The following is a 14758-nucleotide window of genomic DNA, read 5'->3' on the forward strand; positions in this document are numbered from 1 at the left end:
TTTTTTTTTAGTAAAAAAAAGTAATCCAAACACACAAAAAATCTAGAAATTATAATACTTCACCATCCAAATGTCCACTTTTGTTTCCTAGTGCAGGTCAAATGACATTTTTTTAATGTTTTCAATAGAGACTTCTAGATTTGAACCTCTATTTCCTTTTCTTTTTTTTGGGGGGGGGGTTGCTCTTTGAAAGTTCCTTGATAGCAATAGGACGAGGTGAGGTCCAATTGGGTTGCCTTCTCCTCACTTTGAAGCATGATGGCACAAGTTAAGGATGGAGGTAAGACAAGTTGGAGAGACTTTTTTCATTTTTAATGAGGTGATTCGACATGAATGAGATAAAGATTAATAATAATAATAAAAAGGAGCATTTAAGAGTATATTAAAAGTGAGAAAACAAGTATTTTGGGATCATAATAGAATAGAGGAAAAAATATATATAGTCTACCCTAATTAATCTTCTTGAAGATCCATAATTGACTTACAGCTTTGGAACTAAGGTTTATTGTTATTGTGTATGTGTGTGTATATATTTATATATATATAATTTGAGCTTAGAAGTTGTGGTTGTGCTAAATGGCTATTCTCACTAATTAGTAAATTAATTATATATTTTTGTTAAGATATATTTCCTCAGTTAAGGGATAATATTTAACAATTGTTTAATTTAAGTAAAACTTTATCATTTAAATTTAAACAAATTTAAATCCTATTCAAAGTTTCAAACTAAAAGTCAATTATAAAAAATTTATAAACTTAAATCCCACACATTAACCCATGTTTTCTTTCTAAAAAAAAATGACCCATGTTTTAATTAAGGGATAAGATTTAACAATAATTTAAATTTTATTCAAACTAAAAGTTTATTATAAAAAATTTCTAAACTAAATCTCACACAACTCATGTTTTTGTTTTTTCTTTTTCTTCAAGTTGCATGATTTAACAATAATTTAAAACAAATTAGGATATATTTCCTCAATTAAGGGATAATATATAACGACTATTTAATTTAGATAAAAATTTATCATTTAAATTTCAACAAATTTAAATTCTATTCAAACTAGAAGTTTATTATATAAAAAATTAACTTAAATCTCACACAATAACCCATGTTTTATTTCTAAAAAAAATCTATGTTTTGACTAAGGGTTAAGATTTAACAATAATTTAAAACAAATTTAAATTTTATTCAAATTAAAAGTCTATTATTACTAAACTCAAATCACACGCAACCCACGTTTTTTTTTTCTTCAAGTTGCATGATTTAACAATAATTTATAACAAATTAAAATTTTATTCAAATTAAAAGTCTATTATCAAAATTTTCTAAACTTAAAATCCCATACATGAAACAAACCATGTTTTTATTTTTGTTTTTCTCTCAAGTTGCATCTTATTAAATTAATATTTTATAAGGACATTAAGTTACAAAGCTCTTGATTAAAGGATAAATTTTAACAATAATTTAAATTAGATAAAGCATTATAATATAAGTTTTATAAATTTAAATTCTACTCCAAAAAGTCTATTATCAAAAATTTTAGAACTTATATATATTCAGTGATACAATCCCTCTTAACCAATAAGTCATCTCTATAATTAATCCCCATACAATATACCCCGTGTTATTGTATTTTTTTTTCAAAAATGCAACTTACGCTTATGTTTTAACATAATAAATTCAACTGATTTATTGTTTTTTGTTCCTGAATTTGCATATAGGATTTTATGCCAAATGAAGTTTACTGTGAAGAAGTACAACAATAGACACCTATTTAAGTTCTTAGTTCTATTATGTATATTTTTATTTATTTATTTTTATGTTCTCAAATTTTGAACTCTTTTGTGTATGTTTTTTATTTTCAATTTTGGTTATTACATTTTAATTTGTGAGTGTGTTGATTTTTTTTTTCAATTAGAATTCACTAAAAAAAATCGGTATTGAGGAACTATTTTGTTTATTATTGTTTATGCTGGCCAGGGCATGGATTAAACATAACCCAAATAGGAACGATCAAACTCAACCCATATTTCATATTAAGAAATTAACACAAAGTGCATATAGAATTTTAAAATATAAAAATAAATAAACACTAATAAAGTCTAAATTCTAAACCATCAGAACTTAAAATAATTTTTTTATTAAAATTATTTACTTATTTTATAATTTATTATTACTATTTATTTAATAATTTAGTTTTATTTATTTTAAAATTTTTGACCTTACATATATATATATATACATATATATATATATTGGGAATAATACTAGTATAATAAATAAAATCATAAACTATATAATAAAAGTTGGGCTTAGAGGTCATGATTGCACCAAGTGGTTGCATTAAATTGTAGAAATTTTTTAAAAATTTTTTAAAAATTAATAAAATTCTTTTGTACTTATCTTCTTCTCCTATAATTTCTAAATTGATAAAAATCTTAATTTGATTACAATCCAAACCCTTCGTCCAATCCATTTATTATTATAATTTATAAGTTGATAAAAAAATTTTAGTTTGATTACAATTCAAACTCTTCATCTAATCATTTTTCTTATTTAAATCATATTATTGCGTGTAAAAAAAAAAACAACAACACGTAAACAACAAAAAACAGCAACAATCTTCATCTTTTCATTTTTTTAATTTATATTATATTACTTTGTGTAAAAAAACAACATAATACCCAAGGAAAAAAAAAAAAAAAAAACAACAACAACAACAACGTATTCAACAGTAAAATCTTCCTCTTCACATGTGACTTTTTTTTTATATAGATAATTGTAAGGACCAAAAATCATATACAAGCCCAACAATAATAACGTTTAATAATTCAAGACCCAAAACAATGAATTTGTAGAGAGGGTATTAACAACAAAGTTCATGGCGTTCTGATTATATGCCTTAGTCACCTCCCTTTTTTTTCCATCCCCATTTTCCTGCCCCTCCTCTCTTATTTATATTATTTGCCCTTATTATCTTAGCCCTACACCTCTCACCTAATCAACCCCATTTACTGACACTTGTCCATTTCCTTATAGTCGGTAATGGAGAAAAGCTCTTGCTCTGTATCTTGTACTGTTCAGGTCATTTCCACATTAATGCAACGGATAAAGTTGGTACTCCCTATTCAATGCGGCCAGAAAGCTTGGTGTAGAACATTCAAAGCAACGTTCATAGTTATCTATCTCAACCCAGATATTTGCAATATATCACATACATCACCAATCTACCTTTCGTACTTTTTCGAACCATCCTACTTCATCCTCGGGCCCTTGACTTTTACTCTCCTCTATTCCTTGTGCTTCCCAATATGTCTTCGGGTCTTTAAATTTTCGGGTCCTCGAGTCCTCGGGTCCTCACAATAATTATTGTTCATATTGATTTACCAAAAATGCTTTTGGATTAAAAAAAAAAAAATTGTAAACAAGGTAATAAATATTTGAGTTTAAAGTAAACACCTTCTCTTTCTTCTAAAAAAAAGTATCTATATATAATAAATTTTTGTTCTTCTAAAAACAACATTTTTTTTTTTTTGTTATAAAAGAAAAGTTTCATTTTTTCAATAGAAAAAGTGTTTTCTTTTTTCTTTCTATTCATATGACCTTTTTTTAAATCCACTGTTTATGGGATTTATGAGATAGCAACAAACAAATTGATTAGAAATCTTAATTCAATTCTATATCAAATGAAACTCTATCTATATACTAATATATATATGTGGAGTGCAGAATGGTCAAAATACGTTTTTGGGCCTTGGGCCTGATTTAGAGGTATTAATTCGTCCAAGCAGAGCCTTGAAGTCCATAAGCATGCTCTTGCTGGAAGGGTTGGTGGGGTTGTCCGAGGAGGGCATCTCCTCGGCCAAGTCAAGTGGAGGTCGAACGATGTGTCATGATGTATAGAGGAGAATGCTGGAAGGTCTGTTGAGTAAAGATATATTCCACACATTTATAAAGAGGAAGAACGCATGAGAAATATCATGGGAAAAGCTGCTATCACCGCATTAAAGACTCTGCACCTACCTTTCTGGCTGCATCAATGGGGAAATGACCTCTGAATAGTAGTGATCAGCCTTACAGCTATTATTTGAAGACTTCAAGAGGTTGGTGGATGGGACAAATATCTGGATTGGTGATCTGTGCCATACGTGGAAGATAGAAGGAAGAAAAAATGAGATATAAAATGAAGAGAAATGCATTAGAGGGGAGGAGGACAAAAAAAAATAAAAATAAAGAAAGTACTGTACACATCATCTTCAATTTTAATTTATTGTTTGGAGGAGGAAAGGCAATACAAGTCTTCATCGGCTTACGTCCGAGGAGAATTTCTGTTATTTTTATCCATTGATTGTGTAGATAGTGGCAATCTAGCCCACATATTTGTTGTCCAATATCCATATAACCTAGGTTTCAAGCCTACGCTCTACAAATTTAATTGTATAAGGTTTTTTTTGGGCCTGAACTCATCACAAGGTTGGGTCCGGATACAAATTGTGCACTTACAATATATATATATATATATATATATATATATATATATATATATATATATATATATCCTTTTTGAAGTGAAGTTTATTCTAATATGTGAATGTTTAAATCTCATAACAGGTATGCATTATTTCTTTATTATTATTTTTTCATTTTGTTAAGCTATTTTCCTTTAACTTCAAAAAAATTAATAAAAACTTCTCACGTACGTTTTAAACCAATTCATAATATTGAACTTTTGTACTCATTTTTCTCTTCTACAATAATTAGTTCAGCTTTTAGTTACATACTCACACTTTCATCTCTTAAAGTGATAGAGAAAACATACAGTTTTTTTTTCTTTTTTCTAAATTTATACTTAATTTCTTAATTTTAAATTAAGAATAATTTTGATTATTTTCTTTATATTGAACTAGTCTCATCACATGCGCTTTACACATGCGATGCAGCTTCTTTTTTTTTTTGTGGTAGTAGCAAAAAAAAAATCTATATATATATAATTTTTATTTTGAGAATCTAATTTGTAAGTGGATAAATAAATTGAAAATCAACAGGAAAGTGACCCTATTTTTTAGGTAATGTTTTAGTAGAAGTTATGATTGTATTTTTACTGGATTGTCATTTAGTTTTGTCTTTACTTCAACGTAGGGATGTGTGGGTGTTTTTTAATAAAAAAAAAATCTGGTTCAAATAATGAAAGCCCCTTAAATAGTAGTATAGATGTAAATTGTTGTTTATAGGTTTTTGGTTACGTTATATTATTACAAAAATAAAAATAAAAATAAAATAAAAGAGTTTATATAAATTTGGCAACAAAGCTAAATAGATAAGCCTAAGAAATGTTTACTAATAGTAGTTTTATTAGTAACTTTTTATTAACATGATTTAAAAAAATTGAATAGAGAGAGAGTTGTCAACCCAGCAATCTTACCCACCGCCGGCCACTAGCCACCACAATTTCAACGGCCACCACAACGATCAGAAACTCACGCCGATCAAATCAATGACCCATGCCGATAAAGTCGATGACCACGCCGATAAAGTAAATGATCCACACTGGTTAAGTTGATGATACACGTTAGTCAAGTTGATAATCCACGAACCCAGACCCACACTAATCAAGTTGATAACCACGCCAATCAACTCGACAATCCATGTCGATCAAGTCGACAATCCACGTCAATCAAGTCAATGATCCACGAACCCAGACCCACAAAATCAAACCACCCTGCCGAACCACAACCATCAGACCATCGACCATTGCTGGACCACAACCATCGGGAGAGAGAAGTGAGAGTTGGTGAGATTTATTTATTTATTTTTTACAATCCAGCTACAGTGAGCTGTTATTGATAACAGCTCACTGTAACTCAATGCTAATTTTTTTAAGATTTAGCATGTTTGATGTAAGTGTGTTTTCATCATTTGAGATGCTAAAAATGCTAAAAAAAATAGCATTAAGTATTTTTTGCACCTTTGATAAGAATGCTCTTAGGATTGCAAAAATTTCACGTTCCTTTTTTTTTATTTTTTATTTGCCTGTCCTGCACAAGTTTTCTTATAATTAGTATTATGACCCTGTGATGCACGACTTGATCAAAATTTATATATAAATAATTTTTTTATTAATTTACTTTAAATGAATAATAAAAATAAATGAATATTTTACTTTTAAGTTACATAATGAATGCATGTTATGTGAAACTAATGTATCATAAAATGCATACACACACACATAATTGAATGGAAGATGGTAGAAGTACCTAATATATATATATATATATATATATATATATATATATATATATAATGATTTTCAATAACACATTGAACTTTAAGGCTTAATTAATCACATATATTTAAATGGAAAACCCTTGAATTTAATAGTTAAAAATTATCCAAAACAATAATTGAAATCATGTTTAAGTGAAACCTCAATTCAATAATTAAGGACAATCTAAACTATTAAACATTTAAAAATTTGAAGTAGAAAGAGACTCCCATGATAATTTAATTTTTGTCATTGAAAGCATTAAAGAAAGTATTGAAACTTGAGTGAGTTTCACCCTACCAAGTTTAAGTCCTGTGCGTTGCACACTACATGTGTGTGTATATGTATGAACAATGATCTAAATTTAATATTTATTGTAGAAAAGAGGTGATGTAGTCTTACCCATGTCTAGCTAATTCTTGTTATAATTATTTCGTGTAGCGTGTGTATATGCATGAAAAATTATATGAATTTAACATTGATTGTAGAAAATAGACAGTGTAGTCTTACCCATGTCTAAAAATACTTAATGGTATTTTTTTTAGCATTTTTAGCACCTCAAATAATAAAAACACACTTTCATCAAACATGCTAAATCTTAAAAAATTTAGTACTGAGCTATAGTGAGCTGTTATCAATAACAGCTCATTGTAGTTGGATTGTAAAATAATAATAATAATTATATTCTTACCAACTCTCACTTATCTCTTCTCTTTCCTCTCTCACTTCTCTCTTATTTCTCCCGATGTTTGTGGTCCGACGATGGTCGTGGGTCGTGGTTTGATGGTTCAATGGTCTGATGGTTGTGGTTCGGCGGGGTGATTTGATTTTGTGGGTCTAGGTTTGTGGATCATTGACTTAACCAGGGTGGAACGCCCTCTTAATCGGCATGGTCATCGACTTGATCAGTGTGGGTCTGGGTTCGTGGATTATCGATTTGACTGGCATGTATCATCGACTTTATCGGCGTAGATCGTCGATTTTATCGACGTGGTCATCGACTTGATCGACATGGGTCATTGACTTGATTGGCGTGGGTCTTTGATCTTTGTGGTGGCTGGTGGCCGGTGGCCGGCGGTGGGTAGGATTGCTGGGTTGACAAAGAGAGAGAGACACTGAGACCAAGAGGGAGAGAGGATGAAAAAAATAAAAACAAAAAATGAATAAAAAAAATAAAGAAATAATATTTAACTGGAGTTCTAAAAAAAATAGAAGTTTTAATGTTGAGTCTATTATAAAGTAAGATAATAAATATTATAAAGTAATTTTTTGAAATGCTAAATATTAAAATTTTTATAATCTTTGAGGTGGATGCTCTAATCATGTACGTTCAACAAACTCTTTACATTACAGCCATCATAGTCCCGTCGCAAAGAAAAAATTACTGTCGTGTTGTAAATGTCAAACGAGGAATTCCCGTTAGTAATTTAAAAACAATAGACCTGTTGCGACGTCGTTTTAATATTTCTTACCTATTTCTTCTCTTGCTCACAAGCATGCCACCGAGTTGCCTACAGGCCCTACGCAACCAGAGCCAGCAAAGCGGAATCATAAGCACGAAAAACACGGAAAACAAAAATACAAACACAACACAACACGGCATTCTTCTCTCAGCGGTCAGTCAAACTCAAAACTCAAAACTCAACGCCATGACCGCCAAATCCCTCTTCTTCTGCTTCTCCACCCTCGCCCTTCTCATCCTCCTCATACCCATCTCTGCCCAAATTTCCGACCCGAACCCGAAACCGACCCAATCCCTATCCGCGGCCCACACTGAGCTCACCAATTACGGCTTCCCAGTCGGACTCTTACCCTCCTCAGTCCATGGCTACTCCATAAACAAGACCTCCGGCGACTTCTCCGTCGAGCTCGGCGGCGACTGCAAGATCACTCTCCCGCCGGACAACTACCTCGCCACCTATTCCAAGACCGTCAGGGGAAAGATCGTTTCGGGTAAGATCGCTGAGCTCGACGGGATTCGGGTCCGTGCGTTGTTCAGCTGGTGGTCCATCACCGGGATCCGATCCACCGGCGATGACTTGGTGTTCGAGGTCGGCATGGTCACCGCCAAGTACCCCTCCAAGAACTTCGACGAGAGCCCCGATTGCGAAGGCAAACACTCCTCTTCTTGAGTGAGTGAGGTATGAATTCAAATCCCAATCCAATTCAATTCAATTCAATTCGCTCTTAATTAGGGTTTTGGATTGATCAGAGAAATTCAAGACTAAAGTATGTGTTGTGCGTTATGATTAGTATTGAATTATTATCTCTGAGTGATAATTATTAATTAGTAATTATTGATTTAAAGTATAAAAATTGATTGAATCGAATTGTGCTCTATGTATCTCGATTATTCCCGAATATTCTATATAGCATGAACAAATAGTTGCTGTCTTTTTTGTTTTTGTTTTAATTTTCGTTTACTAGGCATGTGTTTGAATCGAATATGTTCTTTTACAGAGTAATTCCCTATTTGCAAATAAAAACATTGCTGGAAAGTTCCCAAATTTGTCAATATGCTTTAGGGTTATAAAGTGTTTGCTAGTTGTACTTTTTTTTTTTCTTTCTTTTTGTTTTTGTTTGGTTAAAGGTTGGTTATTTATTCTTTATTTTTTTTGAAATTAAAAGATTGAAAAGGGTGGTTAGGTTTTTAATTATGGGAAATTGCTAATGTCACTACTAATCTTACTACAAAAAGCTTACAAAGTTTCACTTCAATTCAACATCATATTAAATAAATGTTTAAATGGTGACACATCAGTTTGTAAGGCAAATATAGTAAAATGTATAATATTCCTAGCATCAGTCTTTCTCAAGATATATGTGTGTATTATATAATTATTACTGGGATTATGGTGTTTTAATCAAACGTAGGCATGGTTCATTCCCAGGAATTTGTGAATGCTGAGTAATGAACCAAATGGTGAGAATATAATTCTAGGAATCTATAAAGATTCTGCAAAACCAAAGGAACCCAAAAGCTATGGGATTGCTTGAATCGCCAATATTATATAATTGGATATTGGATATGAAATTTTTGGGTTATGAATCTTGAATGAATTACTAAAAGCAATATATAAATGGAAGCTATGAATGCAATTAGAAAAACTCTCTGACGATTTTAATTTAGTGAGCTCTTGGATATTAGCCATTCTAGACTATTGGTGATTTGATACAAAATTGGAGGAAAGAATTCTTAGTTCTTACCAATAACCTCTCTTAGTGTCCAACAAAGGAGTAGGAGTTTTGTGCAATAGGTACGACGTTTATTGATGATTTGATATACTAGTGCTATCTAAAAGGCTTAGCATAATTTAAGCCTTTCATAATTTAAGATATGATGAGAGATTTCTTCGAGCCTCTTAGATAGCACTAGTATGATTTAAGATATGATTTGTCTTTTGTTTTATATATATATATATATATATATTTTTTTTTTTGGTGTTCATATATGCTGATGAGTTCTTTTTGTGTTACTTCCTGTGAATATAGTAAAATAGCATTTTCAGCCATGCTATTTGTCTTAGAGGATTTTTGTTTTGTGGATCTGTTATCTGTTATTATTTGTTTAATCTGGATTATGCAATTCTAGACCTTTTTGTTATTTCTTGTTTGGTCTTGTATTGTGATATCATACTTATGCTCAACTTTCCTGTTTGCTGTTTCATTTATTATTGCTGTCTTTATAAAAGTCTGGTGCCTACAAAAGAACTTTTGTTACTTGGATGCATCTGCCAAAAGTGTATACTAGTCTCAACCATATGTCAATGACAGAAATTCCAAACAATTACTGGAGTTTCACAGCTAGATTTGATGAACTCAACTACCCCAGCAACTAATAAGTAGACAAATAAATTATATATAATGAAAATATTTTAAATTGTGGGAAAACTGGAAAAGTACATATTAAGCGCTACACTTTAGGTCATTTCAGTCTTTCAGATTAAATATTTGAACCTTTTAATTTCAAAAGTTTCAAATTAAACTCTGAAGTTTATAATTGCTATAAATTAAACCTTATAGTTTTGTTTGTTTCAAATCTAACCATGAACTTCTAAAATCCTATTAATTTAACCCATTGTTGGTAGGAATATTTTTCACCTTGTTCTTTTCTTTAGATGGTTATGGAGGCTCATGCAGTATGGTGCACTTTGATGTAGGCACTTTCTAGATTCTATTTATTTAGGGTTCTGAAACACTTCATAGAAAGTTTGAGTTGTTGTTCAATTGTTTGTGAAATCTCAAAGCTGGCGACTTAGTTTTTGTGCCCGTAGGATACTGCTGTACATGCATGCAGCACTGACCAAGTACATTTAGATCAAAACAACCTTGTTTTTAATGAAACTAAGAGCTAGAGGTTTGAAATGATATGAATTCTTTTTTGATAAGTTCAAATTGATATGAATATGGGGGCTCAAATTCAATTAATCTTCAAGACCTTAGCTTGGTCCCAGAAGTCATTATTCCTGCTTTTAAACGGGGAAAAAAAATCATTGAAAGGGTTTCTTAGTTCTTACTTTGTGCTTATTGCCTAAAATCTTTCAGATTTTCCTTGATTTTGTTTTTCCTTCAAGCTATCTTTTTTAATGCTAATTAAAAACTAGGCGAATCCTTCTAATTCTCTGTATCCAAATGTGAAGCTTTTATCACTCTATGTAGGTTCTTCAGCTTTTGGGTAATAGAATAGTTAACTAGTTGACTTCTACAATGCTAAACCTTTGTTGTTGTTTTTTTTTTTTTTTGGATCAATTGGCAGCAGACTTCCTTTTAATTGGTCTCTCTCCTCTGCAGGGCATCTATTGCTGCTTTATTGGACTTAAATTATGTGATAGTATCCGCACATAAGGTTGAAGTACTTATCGAACCAAAGTATTTGGTGCTTGTAGCATCTAATATTTGACTGTAAATCACTAGATTGTAATAACCTCAAAATGCTCCTAGACTTTTATATTGTGCAGTAGATGCCTCGGTGCTTCTGTAGTTATGTGTTACTTTTTCTTGGTAATGAACAGAGGGTTTTCCTCGTCTTTAATATATATTATCTTTAATTAAGAAAATGAAGTGCACTCCGTGGCCACCAAATTTGCCACGTGGAGCTAAATTGCGGTTAGTTTTGATTGCTTGTTAATTTTTATATACATATATCCTAAAGTAAAGTAAGAGACTTTAAGAATAAAGATGGGTTAAAAATTGAATGATCGCTTTTTCCACTTTTGAAGTTAGGAGGAGAACACTAGTGTATAAAAATAACTCAAAATTAGTGATACGTATCAAAAGGAACTTGCGTAGTAACATGCACTTTGTTTGTGTTGCCTGCCTACTGTTCTGTTGTTGTTGGAGGCAGTATTTTGTGAGTCTGTGGGTCTTACAGGTGGGGGGGCACAGTTTGGAGACAAAGGAGGATGGGAGGAGAAATGCTTTTAAATTAATAATATTAGACTAAATAAAGTTTAAGATATAAAGTAAAGGTTTTTAAATATTTTTGGGTGAAGTAATGGGTTTTGATTTGAGGAAAATAAAATGTGACCAAGTTTTTATGGATTTTTTTATAGGTGCGGTTGATCATTGCCTCACTAGAGTTTTAGAATAGGATTATAGGAAACATTATCATTTCTCAATCATGTCTTAATAGGGATCGATTGAAGCAATTTACTGTCGTGATTGGATCTCGTGGCTTATTGAAAACGTTATATAAAAGGATAATTTATAGCTCGAGAATGATTGGAGGTTGTCACTTTCATTTGCGTTAAATCATGCCATGCTTTAGAACTATTTGAGTTATTTAGTGTGCATGTTGCACAGCATACAACCAGAACGTTTTTTATGTCTTAACAAGGAAGAATGAATTTTTTATCAAAAAGAGAAAGAGGAGAAAATTTAAATTGGAGGGCAGTGACCCTGTTTGTCATCGCTAACTCTTCTCTTCAGTGACATGAAGAACTTCTTACCAGTGACAGATCATGCTATTTGTTCAAAGTCTTAGTAAGAAAAAAAAAAGTTTTGTTCATTATTTTTACTTTTTTTTTTCCTTAATACTCATTATTTTTACCATTATTTCATTACGCAGAGATGGCACATTTTATGCACATTTTGGTTTAAAATGTGTATCTATAATGGAATCATTCATAAAAAAAGTGGCTAAATTTTATACTATTGTCAACTCACTATAATCCTCTTTTTTGGGGTTTGGAATCTAACATTGACATTTGGCACATTTCATGAGGTATCCTTAACCGTTAAAATTTTGAAATAAAAACTTGGTTGTTGTTAGTTGTTAATTATTATTTGGTGTGTGTAGGATGTTATTTATATCCAACTAATGATTTGTCCTTTTTTTCTTTTAAAATAAATAGAAAAGCCTTTTCCATATATAATACTAATAGGTCTATTTTACTTGCTTTTATTCTAATAGAAGACAAACCCTTTCCAATAGACAACTGAATTACTCACCTCCTCTCTTTCTTTGTGTTGTCTTGGACTGCATTATCACCGATGAGAGGATAGACAATGCAAAGGATGGACCGAAGGGGACGGGAGAGGGAAAGTTGAAAACAAAATATGAAAGTTGAAAAATGTAATTAAAGTTTTTTATTAATAATCCATCCCTTTTATAAAGTGGGAGAATTGGTTTTGGTGGGGACCTTGAGCAGCCTCATCGTCCCCTCCCTTTTTTTCATCACTATCCAATGGAGGGAGACAGTCAATTTTTTTATTAAGCTCCGGGTTTGATTCTCTTGCCAGAAGAGTTAATTTTTAATTTTATTTTTTGAGAATCACTTGCCAGGAGAGTTAGATTGGGTATATATGTACGATGGTATTAGTAAAAAGGGAAGATGCTCGAATTCAATTATTGTGGAGTCCAAATCTTTTGTATTTTTTTTTTGTATACCACTTTATGTTCCACCAATCACTACTTATCATATATATATAAAACAAGCATTCTCTACATTTTCATAAATAATTATCTACATGTATTTAGTTAGTATGACTTAGTATTATGTTGTAGTAAAGTAAATTTTTTTTTTTTTTTTTTGGTTAAGAAAAAAAAGTAAAGTAATTTTACTTACAATGTTTTCTTTTTTCTTTTTTTTCTTTTTTTTTTCTCGAATAAAAAATGTTATTGCCAAAAGGAAAAGACAAAAGGAAAAATACAATATTCACTCACTCCCTCCATCTTAGCCACACCCAAGTTGTTCTTTCCACCTTACTAATAATATCAACAAAATGAGAAGGACCCATCCCATCAACAAAATCGCCAGGAACAGAAGTTTGATAGAGACTACTTTGCCAAGACATGAGTAGCTTAATTTATTTGCATTCCTATACACCCACATAAACTCCAGCTAGTCAAAGCTTGCTGAAAGCAATCTGACTTTACGAACAAAGTTAGCAATTCTCCAGTGCACTGAACTGGAGTTGTTAGTCACTGCTTCGACACAATTCTTAGAATCACCCTCAATTATCACATTCTTAAACTGCATTTGGCTTGCTAACTGCACAGCCCGTAGAAAAGCTTTGGCTTCAGGGACCTAAGTATTCACTTTTTTTGAGCAAGCAAAAACCAAATTCTATCTCCAATCTCTAGCTACTACTGCTAAATATGAGTGCTCCGTCCCAATAGCTGCATCACAATTCATCTTTAACTGATCTTGGGCTGGTTTTTGCCAAATCGATAATCTTGCTCATTAGGGCGTGAATGTACTGGTTTTTCTACAGCTCCAATGTTCATCGAAAACTTTGAATAAACTTCTCAAAAGATCTTCAACATAAAACACACTTCCTTCATGAACAACATGATTCTTACATTTCCAAATCATCTCTAAAACGAATGCACCAAATAGACAAACTTCATTTTATCCTTGTTATCCTCTGCAAGCCTTAAAGGGGGATCAATCAAGATATCTGTCCATTGCTGAATGTTGGAGCATTTTAATGTTATTTAATTAAAATGGATTAATTTGACAGCATAAATATTAATTTGAGAGTTAATATAAAAAATAATCAGTTAATGAAAATTTTGGATAAGTTTGTTTTGAAGATATGGATTTGTAGGAAAATGTCATATTTTATAGGCATTTTAAGTGGAGTTGGAAACATATTTTGACTGGGTTGTCCTCAAGTTTTTTCTTATTATTTTTTTTGAAGGGAAATTTTTTCTTATTAAACGTAAGGTTTAGATGTATTTTTGAACTATATAAAAGTCCAGTTCAAAGTGGAAAATTCTATATTCTGATTAGTTAGAAAGCTTGTCCATTCACTTAGGTTATGTTTCTTTCGATTGATATATATATATATATATATATATATTTTTTTTTTCATTTTTGGGTATTTGGTCAAGTTGAAAATAATGTTCAGCTTGAAGATATTTATAAATTGACTGTACCCACTTTGATACATAAATTATTTTGTGTTTTTCTCACTTCGTAAAACAATTTCATAAAAATATACTAGCCGCTTTCTCTCTCTCACCCCACCCATTACCACCATGACCTACC

General features: G+C 31.1%; 1 protein-coding gene across 2 annotated transcripts; it reads left to right on the forward strand.

Moving 5' to 3' along the window:
• Positions 1-7738: 7738 nt before the first annotated feature.
• LOC142612445 (uncharacterized) lies at positions 7739-11320 on the forward strand. Of its 2 annotated transcripts, none has more exons than XM_075784540.1 (2): positions 7739-8404; positions 11055-11320. In XM_075784540.1, the coding sequence occupies exon 1, from the start codon at positions 7760-7762 to the stop codon at positions 8393-8395; it is 636 nt and encodes a 211-aa protein (XP_075640655.1). In that variant the 5' UTR covers positions 7739-7759; the 3' UTR covers positions 8396-8404; positions 11055-11320. The 2 variants fall into 2 exon arrangements, with proteins under 2 accessions (XP_075640655.1, XP_075640661.1); XM_075784546.1 differs by having other exon boundaries at positions 7758-8404; positions 11023-11320.
• The last annotated feature ends 3438 nt before the right edge of the window (positions 11321-14758 follow it).

Source organism: Castanea sativa, chromosome 1, assembly GCF_040712315.1.
Source record: "Castanea sativa cultivar Marrone di Chiusa Pesio chromosome 1, ASM4071231v1".
NCBI lineage: Eukaryota > Viridiplantae > Streptophyta > Magnoliopsida > Fagales > Fagaceae > Castanea > Castanea sativa.

Bases quoted from the DNA above. Each gene is read 5' to 3' on its own strand.
- LOC142612445 (XM_075784540.1), top strand. From the start codon at position 7,760: ATGCCACCGAGTTGCCTACAGGCCCTACGCAACCAGAGCCAGCAAAGC.